The sequence below is a fragment of the Triturus cristatus genome, chromosome 4_1, assembly GCF_964204655.1.
Source record: "Triturus cristatus chromosome 4_1, aTriCri1.1, whole genome shotgun sequence".
In the NCBI taxonomy this organism is placed as follows: Eukaryota; Metazoa; Chordata; class Amphibia; order Caudata; family Salamandridae; genus Triturus; species Triturus cristatus.
In genome coordinates, this window is record NC_140585.1 from 1203648171 (window position 1) to 1203668292 (window position 20122).

Genomic DNA, 20122 nt, shown 5'->3' on the forward strand with positions numbered 1-20122 from the left:
ATGCTGTAGACGCTGTTTCTCATTGTCATAACATTGGCTAGGTAGGTGAGTGAGCGGCTTGCTCTTTTTGCCAACCCACCGTATACAACATTCTTCCCAGATAAGTTGGTGAAGAGGATCCAAGCTTCCTTTCTGCCAAAAATTGTTCACTTCATTTCATGTTGGGGAGACTACGCCCTCTCGGCATTCTTTGCTACACCTCATCTCTCTAAGGAGGAAGGAGGACTTCATCATTTGGACCCTAACAGGGCACTCAGATTTTATACAGATTGCACCAAAACCATTGAGCGAATGATCAGCTCTTTGTGGGGTTCTCTGGGGGCAAAGAAGGGCAAGGCAGTACAAAAGCAGATAATTTCACAATATATTGCTCCCTGCATAAATATCTGCTACCTACTGGCTAAGAAGTAGCCTCTAGAAGTATTATGAGCTTGTTCCATCAGGTGCAAAGCTGCTACCACTACCCTGGCAGGCAGGGTGTCTGTCCTAAATATTTGTCAGGCAGCTACATGGGTTACGGTACAAACGTTCACAACACACTACTTTCTCGACAGTCAGGTCTGTCAAGATGGGTATTTTGCCGGCTTTGTCCTGCATGACTTTTTGGTTTGAGCCAGTTCACAGACTGACCACCTTTGGAGGTACTGCTATGGTATCTATCCACAGGTGTACTATTTGTTGTTAGAAGTATCCATCAGAAGAACAAGACACTTACCTTTGGTAACTCTTTGTGGGGTTCAGAGGGACAAAGAAAGGCAAGGCTGTGCAGAAGAGAATGATTTCAAGGTGTAAGTTCTCTGCATCGAAATGTGTTATGCACTAGCTAAGAAGCAGGCTCTGAAGGGCTTGAGGGCTCATTCCACCAGAAACAAGACTGCTATCACTGCACTGGAACTCAGAGCGCCTGTCTTGAACATCTGTCAGGTTGCAGCATGGGCATCAGGTCAGTTCATGAAGCACTACTGCTTTGATAACCTTGCCGGGTGCACATTGTCCTATCGGTCCTATAGGATTTTTTTGTTGACCCATTCCATGGACCCACTACCTTCGGATATACTGCTTTGGTATATATTCTTGAAGTGAGAAATCTGTGGTTAGTAGTATCCATCAAAAGGAAACGTGACTTAACTTTGGTAAATATCTCTCTGATGGATACTGTATCTAACTGCAGATTTCTAATCAATCCTCTTACCTCCCCTTTCTGTGAACTTGACTTTTTCCCATCTAAAAAGATCCCAATTTAGTGATTTGCCCAGTGTTCATGTCAATCTGGTGATAGGCTCTGTGTATGACATCCTAAGAAAGCAATTGATATCAATAGTGAATGGGTGTCGCTTATATGTGGTGCTGTTCATCTCTTCCAGAGCAGAATTACGTAGACATGGAGTAACATGACACTACTTAGCAGCACACAGGAGTACTGCTTTGAAGTTTCCACAACCAGTCTGATGCCTAGAGAATATTCACAAAGTGAGGAATCTGTGATTAGATAGAGTATCCACCACAAAGCAGACCTCGAAAAATCATAAAAATGTTACTAGACCTGTAGGTCGAGTAACTTCACTAATCTACTCGACCTAACTGCAATGTACTTGCCCATAAACTGGTCTCCAATTGTGTGATCAATGGCAAATATTTATTTTACAGAGTCGCCTTTTTCTTCATTCTCACATATGAGTGCACCTTCACATATATGAAATCAGAATTTCTGCTGTACAAAACAAATCTCTATTGTTTGATTAAATAGACGTGTGCTCCATGTTTAATAAGAATCTAGCCCACATTTAGTGTACACATGATCCCGGACATGCCTCTCAGTTTACTAACAGCATTGTCATCAGCGCAGGGGTAGGAGTGTTTCTCAGTACATGTTCAAACACTCCCTTTTAACAAATCTATTACTGAGGCATGATGTTGTAGCACACTGTCATTTACAGACAGCAAATTCCAAGAAATGAACAAAAACCTCCCCAATACCTTGCAGCTTTACTGACAAAACTATATAGTATATTAACAATAATCTGTGAAAATTGGGTTTCAGAAAACATAATTTGCACATCACCAAGTAAAGTGTTGATTTGTTTTTCATCCTATTAAAATATTTTTACATCACACAGAAGTACAAAAATGGGCTTTCACAACTACTGATATATATTTTGAAATGTTTGTACAGTTGACTTAGTAACTATTTAATAGTGTGTTAGGAAAACAGCCTTTGATTTCACACTTTGTACAGCAGGTCAGACAGTTCACTTTACAAAATCCTGGATCTCTGCAGTTCAAGAAGAAAAAGTAATTGTAATTGACTTCTGACCTCTGCCTCTGAATACAGTGCAAATGTGACAAGATAAAAACAAGATTTAAAGGCATCTTTATTGCTCCTTCACTATCTGACTGAACAGAACACCTGTTCTTTGTCAACTCTAAATATAACTCGACCTGATAAAATCTGACTCGCCATAGTAGTTGAGGGAGCGGATTTTTCGAGGCCTGCAAAGATAAGTAATTTGTTCAGTTAGGGCAGTTAGCTAAAAAGTCAGGATTAGCTGAACATGTCACATTATGACAGTGGGACATATTGCATATATGAATTTTTGATGTGTAATAATCTCTTTGAGTATTAGCAAAACTCTATTTGCTAATACTCAAAAAGATTATTACTCATCAATCATGGCGAAAACATGCTTCACCTCTTCATGATGATCTTGAATACGAGAAATTCAAAAATGTGCCAGAAGGACTTTCAGGTACCCCAGAAGGCATTATCTTAAAGGGGTTGAAAATTGTCATACCTCAGAGTCTGAGACCACAAGTCAATGAACTTGCTCATGAGGGACATTGTGGAATTGTTGCTACTAAATGAGCCCTACAGGACCAAGTGTGGTTCCCCTGTCTTGATGAAAGAGTTGAAAAGGAATTAAGAGCATGTAATTTGTGCAACTTCTTGTCATCCAAAACAACCCTGCACCCATTAAACATGTCTGATCCTCCAAACCATTGATTTCTTTGGACTTCTTGACAATGGACATCAACTACTGGTAATTGTTCATGAATACTCATGTTTTCACCTTGTGGAAGATAGTGGTCACCTACCCATGACAGAGTTATTAAAAGATTAGAAAGTATTTTTGCAACATAGGGTGTTCCTTCGATTTTGAAACCTGACAATGGCTCGCCTTTCAATAGCTGAGAATTTCAAGATTATTCAAGCATCAGAAAAGCCCACTTCTCTTGCCCCAGGGAAATGGGGTTGTTGAGCCCCGTAGAAGACAGTTCAGCGTGATACGCTGGAAAAGCTTGAACTCAAATCAGTTCTTCATTCTACTCTTTGTGCATGCAGGTCAACTCCCCATTTTACCTCCGGTGAAAGAATGGCCGCCTTAATGTTTGGGAACCAAATTGCCACAATGGACCACTGAAAGATCTATTGACCATGATACACATCACACTTTCTGATTCGTTACACAAACGCAAAATGAAGATCTATGGGACAGACGCCGCTGTGCTCGGAGCATGGTATTAAAAAAATTAGACCAAGTCATTGTCAAGTAGAAATGGAAACATACATCTGATCCTCCTTTTGATGCTGACTCACTGAGGGTTGTGACTTGTAAAGGACACATGGTGACTGCTTATGGTCTGGAAAGTCCGTCACAAGAGATTCTTCTTATTTTAAACACCTGCCTCTAGATTTGTTGACTCCAGACATTCAGAGTGAGACCCTCCCATCTGGGTGTCAAGAGAGCCCATAGGCTGCACATGTGTCTGTGTCACCGGTGCCTACTACGGATGCTTCTCTTATGTCTCCTCAACCTCACACAATGAGATCTGGAAGACTGAATCAAGTACCTCGATGACTCTTTGAAGAGTTATAGACTTATTATGTATACATATATTTTTGGTGGGTACTTTTTATTTAACAAGGTGGGAGATGTAGTGTTGTGTTTGTTGGAGATAGCGGAAACCCTCTGAGCCCTGTTGGACTTCATAAAATAGTGAACTAAGTGATTGGGTGTGGTTAAGTAACTTCATGACGTAGTATGGGCAGTTAACAATTACACTCCGAAGAATAAAGACGTGCAATACCGAGCTCCCTGTGTGGCAATATCATTTGCATGTACCCGGGCTGGGGAGGACGCTACATAAGGCAATTTGGAAAGATATTTTGTTGGCATTCATGTCCCGTATTGTGCAATGGGCGCACCTTTCCTGGTTGCACTTGGGCGCACCATTAACAGATGCAGGGGGCACAAACAGAGATAGTGGACCATATTACAATCAATGCACCGTCCCCAGTTAAGCTGCGAACCTGCACCTGCCCATGGGGCAGCGCATTAGTGAGAGATGGAGTGGCAGCTTGTAGAAGCTAATCTGTCTTTTACTATACAGGCGGCCCAGGCATACACTTGAAAGGCCTGCAGGTGGCTTCAGTGAGTGACTGTCTCCACTTCGAGAAATGTCTGGGGGGTCCATGGGACCCCCTTACCCAGCTTCAGAGGTCTGCTCTGAGGAGTGCACTGTCAGTGCACCCCCTCTTTGTGATGCACAGTCAGTGCACACTTATCCATAATATGGCCTGGGCGCAGAGACAAAATGTTTCCCTCATATGCATAGGGTCACGCTCCTATGCAAATGAGAGGATGCCCTCTTAAGGTAGAACTGAAGCTGTATATGCACTGGCGCTATCAGTATTACAGAAGGGGCTACACAATCATCTGCAGTCCTTCTGTAGTACTGCAGTGCCCCAGGAGAGCAGGATAGAGGCACACACTCCCATTGTGCCCCATGGCACGGTATGTAATACTGACCCATATGCTCTATATTAGGTTAGTTTGAAGTGTATGAAATGTGTAGCCATGACATGAACACTGCTTATCACTGTAAATTTCAGATACTCAAAACAAACACATTTTTGCTCAGTGAGCGATAAACAAGCTGCACACATTGATAACATGAACAAAGTCATAATATATCTAGACTTATCCTGTACATAAGGAAAGTGGTTAGGTACAGTCAGTATTTTATGCTGCCTCTATCTATAACATAGAAGCCAATTGCTACCTGAAGTAATTTGAACCCAGAGAAAAGATAAAAAGAAGCGAACAACAATAATGAATTAAGTGCTAAATGAAATTGCAGATAAAAGCAAAACAGGACACGTAGTAATGCCTGGGCATCATATTGAATTCTTAACGCATTGGTACACAACTAAATCCGGCTTTGAATTAATGATGAGACCTTAATGATATAATTATAAATAAGGAAAGTGTGCCAGTGGTCTGGTGAACATATGCAATATTAAACATTAAATGGTTAACTGGTCTTGACTGCTGTAGTGGGCAGTAAAGGCTAAATAGGCCGCAAGCTGAATTGTAATTAAATAATTTAGACACCCTAGCGAATACATATTTGTCTGAAAAGTTGTAAATGCCCCAAAAAAAGCCATAAACTCGAATAGATATTATGTTACAAAAAATATTACTTTATGGGACTTAATATACAAAATGATACTTTTCTAAGCAATCTTTTAATAAATATATTTTGTTTATACTTTTTAGGTCTCGCCTGAGCCATCGCACGTGCGCTGCTCTGCGAGGCTTCTAGTAAGGACTTAACTCTGAACACACGCTCGTGCGTGTGCTTTTTTTTGTCTCACACGCTATTGACCTTTGCGTGCGTCTTTCTAAGAAAGCCAGCACGCAATTGGCCAAAGGCAGGTGCATGTCCCGCCTTCTCTCTCCCCTGGCCTAGGGAGCGAGCAGCAGTGCAGCCCGGTGCCAGTTGCATACCGAGCATCCCTTGCAGTGCGCGCGCACCGCGCTTGTTTAGACTTTTGGAACATTGTGCCTTTATTTACCCGCAGCCCCCTAGATTTCAGTTGCTTTTTGGGGACAACTGATGTTGAAACCTGTTCCTCCGTGCCATTGGCTTGGTTGGCGTGGCAGGCCGCCACATCAGCTTTTATGTCATCCTGCTGCTACGTAACATTCCGAGGCTTCCTGGTTCAGCAAACCATTGCGCCATACCATGTTGACCCTCGAGTGAGGGGAGGGTGGATTCTTGCTTACGGCCCTTCGGCGGCTTGTGGACTAAAGTATTTTCCGCAACGTCCTCCAAGCATCCGTAAACAAGAGGCTTCTTAATAATTTTTTCGTGGTATGTTTTAAAGAAGGATTACTTTTTAAGTTGTGCAAGCGAGAACAGGTTTTTTATTCGTAACTTTGAATCAGGAACGGTTTCCCTATGTGTGCATAATATAAACGTTTTTTTAAAGTCCAGACCGCGAGGACTAACCTAGAATATGTGTAGTGAGTGTTTTTGTTTTAGTCAATAGTGACAGCAGTTTAAGGACTGCAACGGAGGACGGTGGCAGTGTCTTCCTGGTCCGCTTGGCGTCAGGCTTCACTAATCATGGCTATTATGTGAGAGAGCTGTTCTTTCTGCTTGAATATTGTTCGCTACCCTAAAAATATCGTTATTGATGATTCTTTGCACTTTTGGCATATTTGCACGCTAAACCACTGATCATTTTAAAAATACATTTAAACATCGTAATTACATGTTGCTCATTTAACATTTTATAGGTTTTTACTTACTTACCATTTTATTGACCTTCTTGATCTGCGGGGGCTCTGGGGGCTTAATTGCGGTCTGTGCTCGATATTCAAGCTTGCCCGCCCGGGTCCGACTCGGTATCTTTACCATTGAGCGGAGGGCGGGGCAGGTGAGAGCCAGACACGCCCACCAACACAGAGGCAGTCGAGCGGTTAGCGCTCTAGCAGCAGCACTGACGAAGGACTATTTAGGCGGGAGGAGGCCTGGGCTCTTTGCGGTAGAGGAGGACGGTGGCAGTGTCTTCCTGGTCCGCTTGGCGTCAGGCTTCACTAATCATGGCTATTATGTGAGAGAGCTGTTGTTTCTGCTTGAATATTGTTCGCTACCCTAAAAATATCGTTATTGATGATTCTTTGCACTTTTGGCATATTTGCACGCTAAACCACTGATCATTTTAAAAATACATTTAAACATCGTAATTACATGTTGCTCATTTAACATTTTATAGGTTTTTACTTACTTACCATTTTATTGACCTTCTTGATCTGCGGGGGCTCTGGGGGCTTAATTGCGGTCTGTGCTCGATATTCAAGCTTGCCCGCCCGGGTCCGACTTGGTATCTTTACCGTTGAGCGGAGGGCGGGGCAGGTGAGAGCCAGACACGCCCACCAACACAGAGGCAGTCGAGCGGTTAGCGCTCTAGGAGCAGCACTGACGAAGGACTATTTAGCCAGTCGTCGGCCCTAGCGCGCAGCGGTTGCGCGCAGAGGGGCGCCTTCGACGGCGCCAAAGACTAGCCTAAGACCAGCCCGTCTGCGCCCGTCCGCGACAGGACGGGGCAAGGGGCAATGGTACCTAGAACGACCAACCCACTACCGTCCCCTACAGCAAGGATAATTTACTCCGGTCCGGCACTACGACAACTTGCCGGGAATGTAACGCGGCCATGCAGCCTGGGAGGAAACGTGGAATTGGAGGGTCCGTTTTCATGCCGTTACTGTCGTGCCCAGTTCACTACAGGTCTTCATGAAGCCTATACTCATGAGGGTACTACTGCTTATACACCCACCACTAATATCACTCAGAATACTAGCAAAATCCACACAGGGAGGAAAAATGTACTGTGTAATATAAGGTCGCTACCTAAACATACTTCTGAGGTATGGGACCTAATTTCCTCTAGCAATCTGGATTTATGTTTCCTCACGGAAACGTGGCTTAAACCACACTCTACTCCAGCTATTGCACCAGCAATTCCCGCCGGCTTTAAAATAATCAGATTAGACCGTCCCTCAAAAACAGGAGGGGGGATTGCCATTGTTTACAAACAAGAACTTAATTGTACTATGGTAACTGAGCTAACCACACCGGATATTGAAATATTAATTTTCAAAATCTTTTCTTCATCAAAGGATATACAGATGGGTGCTCTAGTATATCGCCCCCCGGGTCCATGTACGAACTTCTCTAACATACTACTTGAGACCCTTGCTCCATTTATTAGCAATGATAGAGATTTTCTTTTAATAGGAGATTTTAATATACACAGTGAACAAAAAAACTGCAAAGAAGCACAGTCTGTACTACACGATCTTTCCCTACTTGGGCTGACACAATTTAATTCAGGGCCAACGCATCAGGCAGGACATACTTTAGATCTAATATTAGCTAATTTTCCTACAGTGTCCTGTCTACCCCCTCTTCAAACCAGCTGGACTGATCATTTCATTATTGAATTTTATACCTCTCAGTATAAACATACTGGCCATGGGCCTATCTCTCTTCCTTGCATACGACGTCCTTGGCATAAAGTCAATGAAGTAACCTTTAAAGACAATTTTATTGAACCTCCTTATATTGCCTAAGAGAACTTTGACAATGCCTTAAGGAGATACGAATTAGCAACTAGGCTGACGATAGACACTATAGCTCCTTTGAAAAAATTTAAACCTCGGCATGTTAACAGACAAGAAGTTTGGTTCTCTGAAGATCTCAGGGCATTAAAACAGGCCGCTAGGAAATTGGAGAAAAAATGGAGAACCTCCCACCAGGAGAATGATAGGAAGCAATATTGGGATTCCTTGTCTAACTATCATAAAGCCATTCGTGGGGCAAGGAAAACCCATATAGCTACCCAAATTGCTGCTGCAGAGAACTCCCCGAGGGTACTTTATCAGGTATTACAGTCCTTTGTTAAACCGGCTGCCTGTGAAAGCGCTGAGTTGGCGTCTCAACAGCTTTGTGACCAAATATCTTCTTTTTTTTCAAATAAGATAGACACGATTTATGAAAAAATAGTCGGTTGTAACAAGGCGAATATTTCTGATTCTACTCTTGTCTTTCAAGACACGGAACATGTGCACAATGTACACTCTTTAGACATCTTTCCTCCCATCACCATTAAGGATCTACTAGCATTAATCACACAGATTAAAAGCGGTAGTCCAGATGACATTATACCTGCTAGACTTATGCCTATGCTATCTGAACAACTAGGTCCTATAATTGGGAAATTTGTTAATATGTCTCTTTATTCAGGTTCCGTCCCCAGAGAATGGAAGCGCGCGTTGGTAAGGCCCATTAGGAAAAACACCACTATCCCTTGGACTGAACTAACCAACTTAAGGCCTATCTCACTGCTACCTTTTCTGGGGAAGTTGACAGAAAAATATGTCAATAGACTTTTATCCGACTACATTGAATCTGTGGGTGGCCTGGATTACTCTCAATCGGGGTTTAGGCCAAAACATAGCACTGAGTCCACTCTTATGTCTGTGGTTGACGACCTTCACATGTTTCAAGACAAAGGCTATTCGGTAATCTTAGTGCTACTTGACTTGTCAGCAGCGTTTGACACCGTGTCACATAACATTCTTATCAACCGGTTGTCGAACGTAGGAGTTAAGAACAAAGCCCTTGCCTGGCTGAGGAGTTTTCTTACTGATCATACCCAGACTGTCACCATGGGCACGTACCGTTCTAGGGAGGTTGAAATTACGAAAGGGGTGCCACAGGGCTCTTGTTTAAGCCCGACGCTTTTTAACATCTATGTGGCACCCCTGGCAAGAGTGATGCGCAAATTTGGTTTCATCCCCGTGTCATATGCCGATGACACACAGCTCCTCTTTCCTTTCAAAACCCTTACTACGGAAATAAAGAACTCCTTTTCAGCAGGCATGAAGGCTGTAGGACAATGGATGTCCACTAATTACCTGCAATGCAATGTCAGTAAAACCGAGATTATGTTGTTCGGGGAAGCCAGAATACTGTGGTCCCCTGACTGGTGGCCTTTTGATCTTGGCACTGCTCCAGAACCTAAACAGGTTGTCAAAAATTTAGGGGTCCGCCTCGATCAGGATCTAGTGTTAAAACAGCATTCACACTACATTGCAGGCGTATGTTTTCACACTATCAGCCTGCTACGTAAGGTCTTCCCTTTGTTGCCGGATTCTTTCAGAAGAACCTTAGTGCAGGCTCTTGTTCTGAGTCGGCTCGACTACTGTAATGGCCTGCTCCTCTCAGCTAATGAGGGAGTGTTGGCCAAATTACAGGTAATTCAAAACACTGCGGCTCGACTGGTCCTTAATGCCCCGCCAAGAACAGCATCAAAGCCACTCTTAGAAAAATTGCATTGGCTTTCAATCCGTCAACGGATAAAATTTAAAACATGCTGTCTGATTCACAAAAGCATAAATGGGCAAGGCCCCCTTTATCTGGAAAGGAAATTCATTCCTTACACCCCGACTAGGACCCTTAGATCTAGCAATAGTCATCTGCTGGCAGTACCACGGGCCAAGAAAGCTAGACATGATGGTAAAGCCCTATCAGTGATGGGACCAATTTTGTGGAATAATCTCCCGTTAACACTACGATTATGTCCCGATCATCTGAAATTAAGGAAACAGCTCAAAACTCTGTTGTTTAAAAATGAGATCTAGTGCAGCTCTCCCTTATTCTGAATTGAACAGTCGAACAACCTGGCCCAAAGCACAGAGATACTCCTTTGGAGTCGATTCTAGCGCTATACAAACCCATAAATAAATAAATAAATAAATAAAACCAAAAGTCAATTTAAGATACGACCACAACTAGCACTCATGACACCTGCTCTCGGCATCAGGCCTGGACCGCTTACTTGGGAAATCCTGCGAGAACCCACTGACTGGGGCTGCTTTCAAGGGCGGATGGCGGAAGCTTCTTCGCCCATCCAGACCAGGAAGCAGCTTAGATTCCACCCGATTTTCTTAGAGGCACACAGGGCACAAGTCCTAAAACAAGCATTTGCAATGCAATAGGTCTCGCATTTACGAGACTTTGAGCTATTGACATTGCAAATAACGATGCATTTTATTTTTGTTTTCGTATTTAAAACATAAATAAAAGGCATTGTCAGTTACAATGCCCAATAGCTTAAACTCGCGTAAATGCGAGACCGATTGCATTGCAAATGCTTGTTCTATTTGTCCACGTTTTCCTTATCTAGACTATAAAACATCCTCCATCTACCTACCCCCTTACTTTCTTACATTTGTGCATGCATTCCCTACTTTCACATACCACATGTGCTTTTTTTTTGGCACCTATTCTTTCATGGAACCCAGCCAGTGGTGTAGCTAGACGCAGTGGCGGCTAGTAGGGAATGAGGGGGAGTTGAAAATATTTTTTTCAATTCGCTCTTACCTTTTGTCCGCCGGCCACATCACTCCTCCGCTTCTCTGGTCTTCCTGACTCCAGTCCAGAAGAAGCTACAGAAGCTCCCGGGCACACAGGCTCCCCAGAGTGGATTGGCGCTCAGATCAGGACAGGGAGCCTGTGCATATTCCCTACCAGCTGTCCATTACTGCCTGCTAGAGGAATATGCAAAGTGCGCATGACTGCTTGGCTGGCCAAAGCGGGCAGCCAATCAGTCATGCTCACTTATTGTGCATAGTCCACTCCTCCTCCCACCCTGAGCCACCAGTCCCGCCCCCCCAACCCAGCCTTCAGCAACCAAAAATAAAACGATAATAACCTAGTTATTATCGTTTTATTTTACCCATTTTCACTGCTCTAAAAGCAGTGGGGCGATGCTCCTCTGCCTTAGCGGAGGAGCCGCCACTGCAGGCAACTTGTTCCGGGGGCGCAACGGTTAATTGACAAATTGCTCTTGAAGTCAGGGGTGGCAGACGACTTGCTCACCTCCGCCGCCCTCAAAAACAGTGCTGCCCGGGGCTGACCCCCTCCCTGCTACGCCACTGGGACCACCTAAATATACCATTCTCTTGTAATATCCCTCTTCGCTAGCACAGGTCCTAATACATTGAACAGATGTTTGCTTTTTGGCCACGTCATTCAGTGTTCCCAGTATTACAAACTAGGGGGATTTCAGTATCTTGCATTCAAGTATCACAGGCAGTTCCCCTAGTATTCCCTACCAGTACTGCTATATCTTGTTACAGCACCAGATTATTAGTCAGAGGTTAACCTCTCCTCTACAGTACTTTATACTTATTGATGTTTGCACATTATCCATCTTATGCATCCTGCTCCTGTTAGAGGATGTTCTGTGAATGATGTTGGCTTCTATAAGTCTCAATCATGCTTTAACTGCAACTTCCCTTGGGTGCATGAGTGCTGCCTCCCAATGTATGTACCCCATTGCCCCCAGACCCTTTTCCTGGTTTCTCTTAGGCTTTTTAAACAGTCCGGTCTTTTGTTACTAAGGGTTTTATACATGGTGAAAACAGCTCTCTTACTTAATTTTGCCGTTAAAACTCTACTTTCTAGTGGTGTATCTTCTGGTATTTCCTTCCACCCTAGGTTCTCTCTTGTGGGAGCATTTTGCATTTGGGGGGTATCTAAATGCCTGATTTTACGTCAGCCCATATTCCTCTTGTAGGTGTCAGAATGATTTGACCCTTGATATCCCTATCAGTTGCCATTACTTGAAACATTCAAGCTTGGTTGTCTCCCTCAACATACCTCCTGACCGAAGTGGCATTTCTCTAGAAAGTGCGTCTAGGTAAGGAGGGCCTTAGTTTTTATATGTTCATCAAAAAAGTGGTTCTATTATATACTATTCTATTCCACTGTATACGTCAATGTGTTGCCCTAAGGGGAACAGGTATGCCCAGACGTGGGTTCTGTGCATACTGTTTCACTGGATCCAAGTAATACCTGGCTGATGGGCTCTAACTAGGGTGAAACCAGCCCCCGGTCGCTTGTGTTTGCATATGGTTTGGTCCAACCTGAGGTGGCACGATGTGCAAAATAATGCCAGACTGGTATGTGGTCTGAGTAGTTACTGGTGGCTAAGATTCATTCAAGCATTCCATTTATCACGTTTTTGTTTACTTTAGTTTGTCGCCCTAAGTGGGGCGGGTATGTGCACACTATGTCACTACAACCAAGCTATACCTATTTGATGTGCTAGGGCAAAACTAGTCCCTGACTGATTGTGTTCTGGTTCAGGGAGGACCTGGCTTGGCAGTGTGGACTGGACAGTTCCTATTGGTGCAGGGTCAAGACTGATTTTCATTATAGCTGGGTCCAAAGTGAGGCGGCATAGTGTGCAAAATAAAGATGCACTGGTGTGCGGCTGGAGTAATTGCCAGTGGCTAAGATTAATTCTAGCATTCCATCCATCACTTTTTTGTATACTGTAGAGCACATACTCAGCTTGTAAGGCTGACCCTGCATCTTTGAGCCTTCATCCCGAGTCTGCTGACAGTAGAAACCCTGGAATCAGTGAGTTACAATTTTACTGGCTCCAACCGAAAGCCTAGGTCATTTTACCCCTGAGGGCCACCATATCCATTCAAAGGAAACAAATCTCTGCAATTTCTGAGATATAGGACTTTATATGTTCTACAGTGCCCCAACTCTTGACATATAAGTACCTGGGCCACCAGTGTCCAGTGAATTCTATGGTGTGGCCACTGGTTCGATTAACAATTAACACAAGCTTCCAGAAACTCTACCATGAGTAAAGACTTTACTCCTGCCGGCCCGCAGAGACTACTAAAGAGTGAAGGAAACTGCATACTTTTGTCAATCCTTTACAGTGAGTGACCCGGGGGCAAAACGGGCATTTGCGGTTGCTTTGCGCACCCCCTGGGGCTCTTTGGTATTACAGAAGGGGCCTCAGATGCTTGTGCATTCCCTTCTGTAATACCGATAGTGCTGGCGCACATAAAGCGCCAGCGCTATCGACGGGGGTGTTTCCTCATTTGCATGGGGGTGTGCCGCATGCAAATGAGGGAATTGCGCCGGCTCAAGAGCAAAGAAGCCCTCGGGAGGCGCCCTGACAATACGCCACCTTTTAGGTGGCACACTGTCAATGCCTCCTGATGGCAGCCCTCTGGCGGGGGAAAGGGGGTCTCATGGACCCCCCAGGCATCCCCTTGCAGGTGGGTGCAGTCACTCACTGCACTCACTGACTGCACCCGCCTGCTTGGGGTTCTCTAATCCCCTTCCAAAGTGCAGGCGGGTGCCGTCTGCACTGTGAAAACATTGAGCGGCTTGAAAGCAGCTGCTCCGGTTTTCAATGTGCAGCCCGAGTTCACGGTTACCCTGGGGGCAGCGCATGTATGGTAATAGAGCACATTTACACTGTTTGCTCCAGGCGCACCTTTTTAAAGGTGTGCCTGGCACAAACAATGAAAATATGCTTTTACCATAATTCGGCCCGTAGTGTCTAGAGCAGAGGTTTGTAACCTGGGGGCCTCAGATACCAGAGGGTCCACATCATCTACTCAGGAGTCTGAGACTGATTCGAAAAATAAATAAGATTAGCAGATTAACAAAGTACATATACATAAATAAGCAAAATTGAAAATGTGAAGGAATTTGCAATTGGGCGTTAAAAGTTACGTTGGTATCCTCAGTTTGATTTGTACGAGCAGCGCAAGTACAGCAAACAGAATCTAGAGCTTGCATTGGGAGCAAAAAATACAAAGTGATATGCTAGAATCTAGCGTGTTGCTTCGTCTTCTGCAAATACAGACACATTTCGAAAAACTCCAACCTTCCCATTAAATTAAAATTTCGACTATGGTATTGTTTTGCTAGTGAATCAAACAACATATTTCATAATTTGTGTATCTGACGTATACTTGTTTCTTTATTGACTCTGTATTTTTGACTATTATTTTGAGATTGATATTGCCTAGGCCAGGGTCCTCAGCTTCCAGTGGTCATGCATGGGGGGGGGAGGGTTCACAGAAGTCAAAACCTTAACAACAACCGCTGGTCTAAAGCCGCAGGCCAGAAAGGAGAACAGGCAGTTTTACATTTGACAATGCATAGTTCACCATACAAGTGAATCTGGAGAACAGAGACCCCAACACCTAATGGCCCTCCTAATGCCCAGCAACTAATGGTCAAGGTAGTTTATCTGTGTTGAACCTGGCTCTTTGTTATTATCAGTCGAATGCTGAGCACACACAGGAGGGACATGTTTTGGACTCCTCTGGAGAATCTTGCTTTTGGAAGGACAGTCACCTCTTAATGCGTACATTTTGGAAGACCTTGTTTTTGGTAAAGAGAACGATCAGGAGAGGATAAGCTCTGGTAATAAAAAGCACAGAATAAATTGCAGCCTTCACGAAACACTTACCTGAGGCTATCGGAGAAAGCTTCCACTCCATATTTGGAAATGCTGTATCCGCCTCCAAATAAGGACAGCCTTCCCAATATACTGGCCACGTTGACGATCCTACCACGAGCCTTCCTCACAAGGGGGAGTAGGGCCAGAGTCACATCAATCATCCCAATCAAGTTCACCTTCATTACAGACATGAAGTCGTCCAGGCTCAGCCACTCGTTGAGACCGAAAGGATATCCAACCCCGGCATTGTTCACCAGGCCCCAGAGCCCTCGAAAAAAAAGATTAATAAAGATTAGCTTGTAGAATTTAATGGTGTTTGAGGCTAGGAGCGAGAGTCTGCCAGATCAAACAGTGGAATCGCCTTGGGTATATGACACATACAACAAAATGTTGCTACATTCTAGTGGGTTTAAAGGTAAATGCCAACTCTGGCAATGATAGAGAAACCTATGCTGTTCTCACCTCTGTCTCCCACTTTTACCTTCACCCACTGTGCCATGGCAGCCACGCTCTCTCTGTTGGTGACGTCCAAGATGACTGTCTGCAGCCTATTGGAGGTGGCCTCTTTCAGCTGCTCCGCCCCCTTCTGCGTCAGGCACGCGGCAAGCACGCGCATCCCGCGCTGGTCCAGCTGGCGTGCCACCTTGTTCCCAAAGCCAGAGTCGCAGCCGGTGATCAACACATATTTATCTGGGAGACTTGGGACCGTCTGACTCTCTCTGTACCAGCGGAAAAGAAAGTAGAGGCCCAGCAGGGCCGCCAGGCACAGCCACATCACGGAGTCTTCCACTGGGGCTGTAGGCAATCGAGAAGGGAAGAGCGAGTGAATGACTGCAGCAGTTTAGGAACCCCAATACACATCAAAAATACAACAGCTACAACTCAGAGAAATAACAAACTTCCCTGCAATACATGGCAAGACACATGAGATAGAATAAAGTGTGTATGCATCTATTTGACCCTCACTGCATGTGTGTTAGAATTTGAAATCTGTCCCAGCAAGTCTACGTTTTATTCATATGTATCCAGGATTCTACTGCTCTTAGAAGCAGTCCATAGTCCAAGTGTATACCCAGACCAGACCATACTCACTGTAAAAGTATGGGGCCCCATTGTGTAAACAGGATCATACAAACTTTAAATACTATTTAGTTCTTATACAGTAATATGTCGAGCTGCCACCTTCTCACACTGACATGACTAACTGATGCAATGTTCCTAAAAACAGGACCCTCACTTTGCAGAAGAAACTGCACTGTCTTCCAGTGAAAGCAGGGGCGTAGGAGACACTAAAATTCTGGAGGGGACAGGGACAACCTTGTGCACTTTCCAGTGACCCTATACAAATCACCGCCCGTTAAACAAATACAATCGCATACTTTCGAAGTGAAATATTGAGAAAAGCAGGCATGTAGTCACAGTTTGCATGTATGCTTTATTGTTATTTACATTCATATATTAATGAGACCAAATGTTTAAAAAAAACATATATATGAATCTTGCATCTTAATGCACAAAGCAAACAAAGGCCGCTGACTTAGGGTGGGGGCGTGGTGTTTGCAAGTGCATTGAAAAGTACCTGCTGCTGCATTCCTGGTCTCCAGCAATTTTCAGGCAACAATAAAAATGTGAAAATAACTTTGGTGATTAATGTTCTTTTTTTGAGCGAGATCGAAGGCTTGTCTAGTGAAAGTTTTAATTCAATAGGTCAGTGAGTTACTGCTTTTGTCTGAGATATTCTTTTGGTATTTGAAGTTTATAAGTTAAAATCCTAACATTGAACAGTGAGCTATTAACCGTCATCAAAGAGCTGCATAAAAACTTCAATGTATAGATTAGAACGTTATGATTTTTCCCCAGTCTTTCCCTATCCTAATGTTGGAAAATGGGTTCATTAGGATAGAAATCAATTCTGATTATTGAAGAGAACCCCCCAACCATGGTGTTATGTTTTACATTCTGAGTTTGTGTTTCTCTAGTGTTGCAAAGCCGCCCTGGGCACTCCCCAACTTGTTGCTGACTGGTACTGGTGGTACCTGACTGACTGACCCTGGCCTCTGCCTAAACAGCCAGTGCTATTCTGAAAGAGGCACTTAAAAATACAGTGAAAACACCTACATACACTAGGGTGCACTATGGGTTAGGGTACCCCTATGATTGGCATGACCTCTCCTATAATGCCCTAGTACATAATAGGGCAGGGGGATTAGAACTACTTTTAAGTCCCTAGAATATAATAAGGCATGGCAGTTTAGAGGCCAGCAGCCCTTTCTGCGCTTGCATGTGTGCACTGCTGAAGCCTGAGATCAGTTTAAAAGTAGCCCTGTGTTATAGGGCTGCTTTTAAAATGCAAATTGTACCCAAACTCGACTTTTGGGTTTGGGGAACTTACAAATTGATCAACTACAATGTTGGGGCAAAATTAAGTGGAAAAATGTTTTCCACTTAACTATGGCTGTATCATATTTGCCACATAATACATCATCTGCTGCATAATCTAAAGATTTCCTCCAAAACAATTTTGTAGCTCAAACGGATCCCAAATTACTAAAAGAAATGTGACTTGTGTTGCTGTGAAGTTTAGGGCCCTTTGCAAAGGTAAGTAAAGAAAACAATTCCTAAGAAAACAATTGGTCCCAGACACTCCTAATAACACTCAAATTAATACCTGTAGGAGAGTGTAGTATGCAATCAATTCATACAACCCAAAATGTATAATGTAAAGGCACATTCAACAGGAAAATCTCATAGATAAGAGGCCAACCAAAGTCAATTAAATTGCAAACATCAATTTATTTCCCGCTGAATCATATTCATAAAATGCAAACTTAGGGGCTGACTACGATGGCAGGCGGACTTCAGTACCACCGCCATCGAATCGGGGAATGGGACCGCTGGCCTTCAAGGTGGAGGCCCCATGATAGGCATTACAATGTGACTGCCACTACGGTGTTCGCAGTGCCTATCTTTTACATTGCAGCAGGTGCTGCTGGCTGCATCATCCGCTGCAAAGTAAAAAAAAAAGGAACATGTTAAATATATCGGTGCCTGCCACATGGTGCATTGATCTGTTGTGGGGCATCATAGATGCCCCCCAGGACCCATGTCTGAGGGCCAGGGGTAAAGGGGCCTGCTACGGGCCTCCAATGTCCCTTTCGCCAGCATTTCCATGGCAGGTGAACCGCCATTGATAAGCTGGCGGGTAAGGGACATCGTAATCCCTGCTGCGGTGCATGGTAGGCACCACCAGCATTGTAGGAACCACGAGCCCCTCCACCACACCGGCGGGCTCAAGAAGCCCGTCGGGTGCGTGGTGGTTGGTCTTTCCGACCGCCAGGTAACCACCCGCCATTGTAATATGGCGGGCTGTGATGCAGTCACCAATGGCGGTGGGACCGCCACCGACGGGGTGACGTGGCGGTCCCACTGCCATTATAATCACCCCCTAAGTTTGGTGTGCATGCAAATCCTACATTGCCAACCCCTGGCAAGTTGCACTGCTAGTGCTGGAAAAAGGCCAATGGAGGTACCAATGGGTGAGGTGGACTGGCCTCAAGGGTCTTGTGACCTCAGTGACAGATTCACTGTTGATCTAGGATGTGCTTCTTCATATGCCTGCCCGTAAGACTGGAAGTGAACTGCAGTATGGATTGTGGTGGACAGGTCCACCTGCGGGTGCTAAGACACCTGGGCTTCTAAGGTCTATCGGGCCTTCTAAGGTGTAGCATCGGAATAAGCTCTGTCAGGAGTGTGGTATGGTGAACTGGTCATGAAGGTCTGAACATGGTTCTCCAGTTCCAAATTCAGCAGCTCTGGCCAGAGTGCCACATTCTCTCCCACACTGAACACCATACTGCCCCACTGAGAGAAACTCGCACTGCCTTCAGCACAACTCAATTGTGCTGCGACTAAATTCAAATTATGCACTAGACAACAGTAAAATGCTGCCTGAAAAAAAATGAATAACACCCTGGAAAAAGCAAACACTCATAGGGAATGCAAGAATAAGCAAAGCATGTGAACTGTAATCAGAAAAAAACATGGTTACCTTAACGGTTTTAAACTCATTATTCAGAAATCAGTAAGTGATTTTGCCTGAAAAGTTCAAGACATGGCTACAGGACCAGGAAGGGACCCCTTTCAATGTCCATTGCTTATATCCTTTCAAAATGTATGCAGTTTGGTTTAAAAAAGACCACATCCCCAAACACAGAGCCGCATTTTATAAGCTAAAATAATTAAAAAGTTGAAAACGATCATATTAAACGTTTCCACTCTACCCATCAACCACGTATTGCAGTCCCACCCTGGGAAAACAATGTTGTTCAAAGAGAGAAGATAAAAAGAAAGTAGCGCTTTCACTGGCAAACTCTGTAAAGTGGCGCTAATGTGTGTGGGTGTAAATAACAGTCTGGCCTGTCTGCTGTCCACTCTGTATTGCTTTATTTAGGTATTTAATTATTTTTTCTCTCCATTCCGAGGTTTTTCTTTTCAATAGAAAACGGTCAGAAAATGAGGACATTTACAGCCAAAGTGTTCAGCCTTTTTTGGATCAATTTCACAGGGGAACAAATAAAGAAAAGGAGAGGCAAGAGAGAGTACCTTGAGCTGCCTCTTGAAATTAGCAAGTAAGCAGGAGCGAGACAGAGACAGAAAGAGATGGAGGAATAAAGAGAGGAGGGCAGCCGCCAGAGGCAGATCAGGAGTAGTGGACACGGTCCTTGCCATGAAGGAAAAGAGACAGCGTTTATTTTTTCTCCGTTCTCTGCCCTTCCCAGAACGGCTGAGCCTTCCTGCAGCATAACAAAAGGCAGAGGGCGGGTGGCCTCTGACTCCAGGCAGGTCAAGTGCAGGGCCATTAGGTAGCGCTTTCGCGTGCTAATGGCCCTGCGATAACAGAAGGGAGAAGGGAAATTCCTTTGTCCCCTCGTCCCCCCCACCCTTGTCCCCCGTGTCCCCCCCACTCCAAAATCTGGGGGG

At 44.4% G+C, this 20122-nt stretch overlaps 1 protein-coding gene across 3 annotated transcripts in view; it reads right to left on the reverse strand.

Moving 5' to 3' along the window:
• The window catches only part of LOC146856394 (retinol dehydrogenase 7-like), a 107754-nt gene that overhangs the window by 45442 nt on the left and 42190 nt on the right, over nt 1–20122 (reverse strand). For all 3 annotated transcript variants that reach the window (XM_085654519.1, XM_085654521.1, XM_085654520.1), the window contains 2 exons: nt 15605–15937; nt 15152–15410 (listed from right to left, as the gene is read on the reverse strand). In XM_085654519.1, coding sequence (XP_085510645.1) covers nt 15152–15410; nt 15605–15917 — 572 coding nt within the window. In that variant the 5' untranslated portion in view covers nt 15918–15937. The remainder of the gene's footprint in view (nt 1–15151; nt 15411–15604; nt 15938–20122) is intronic.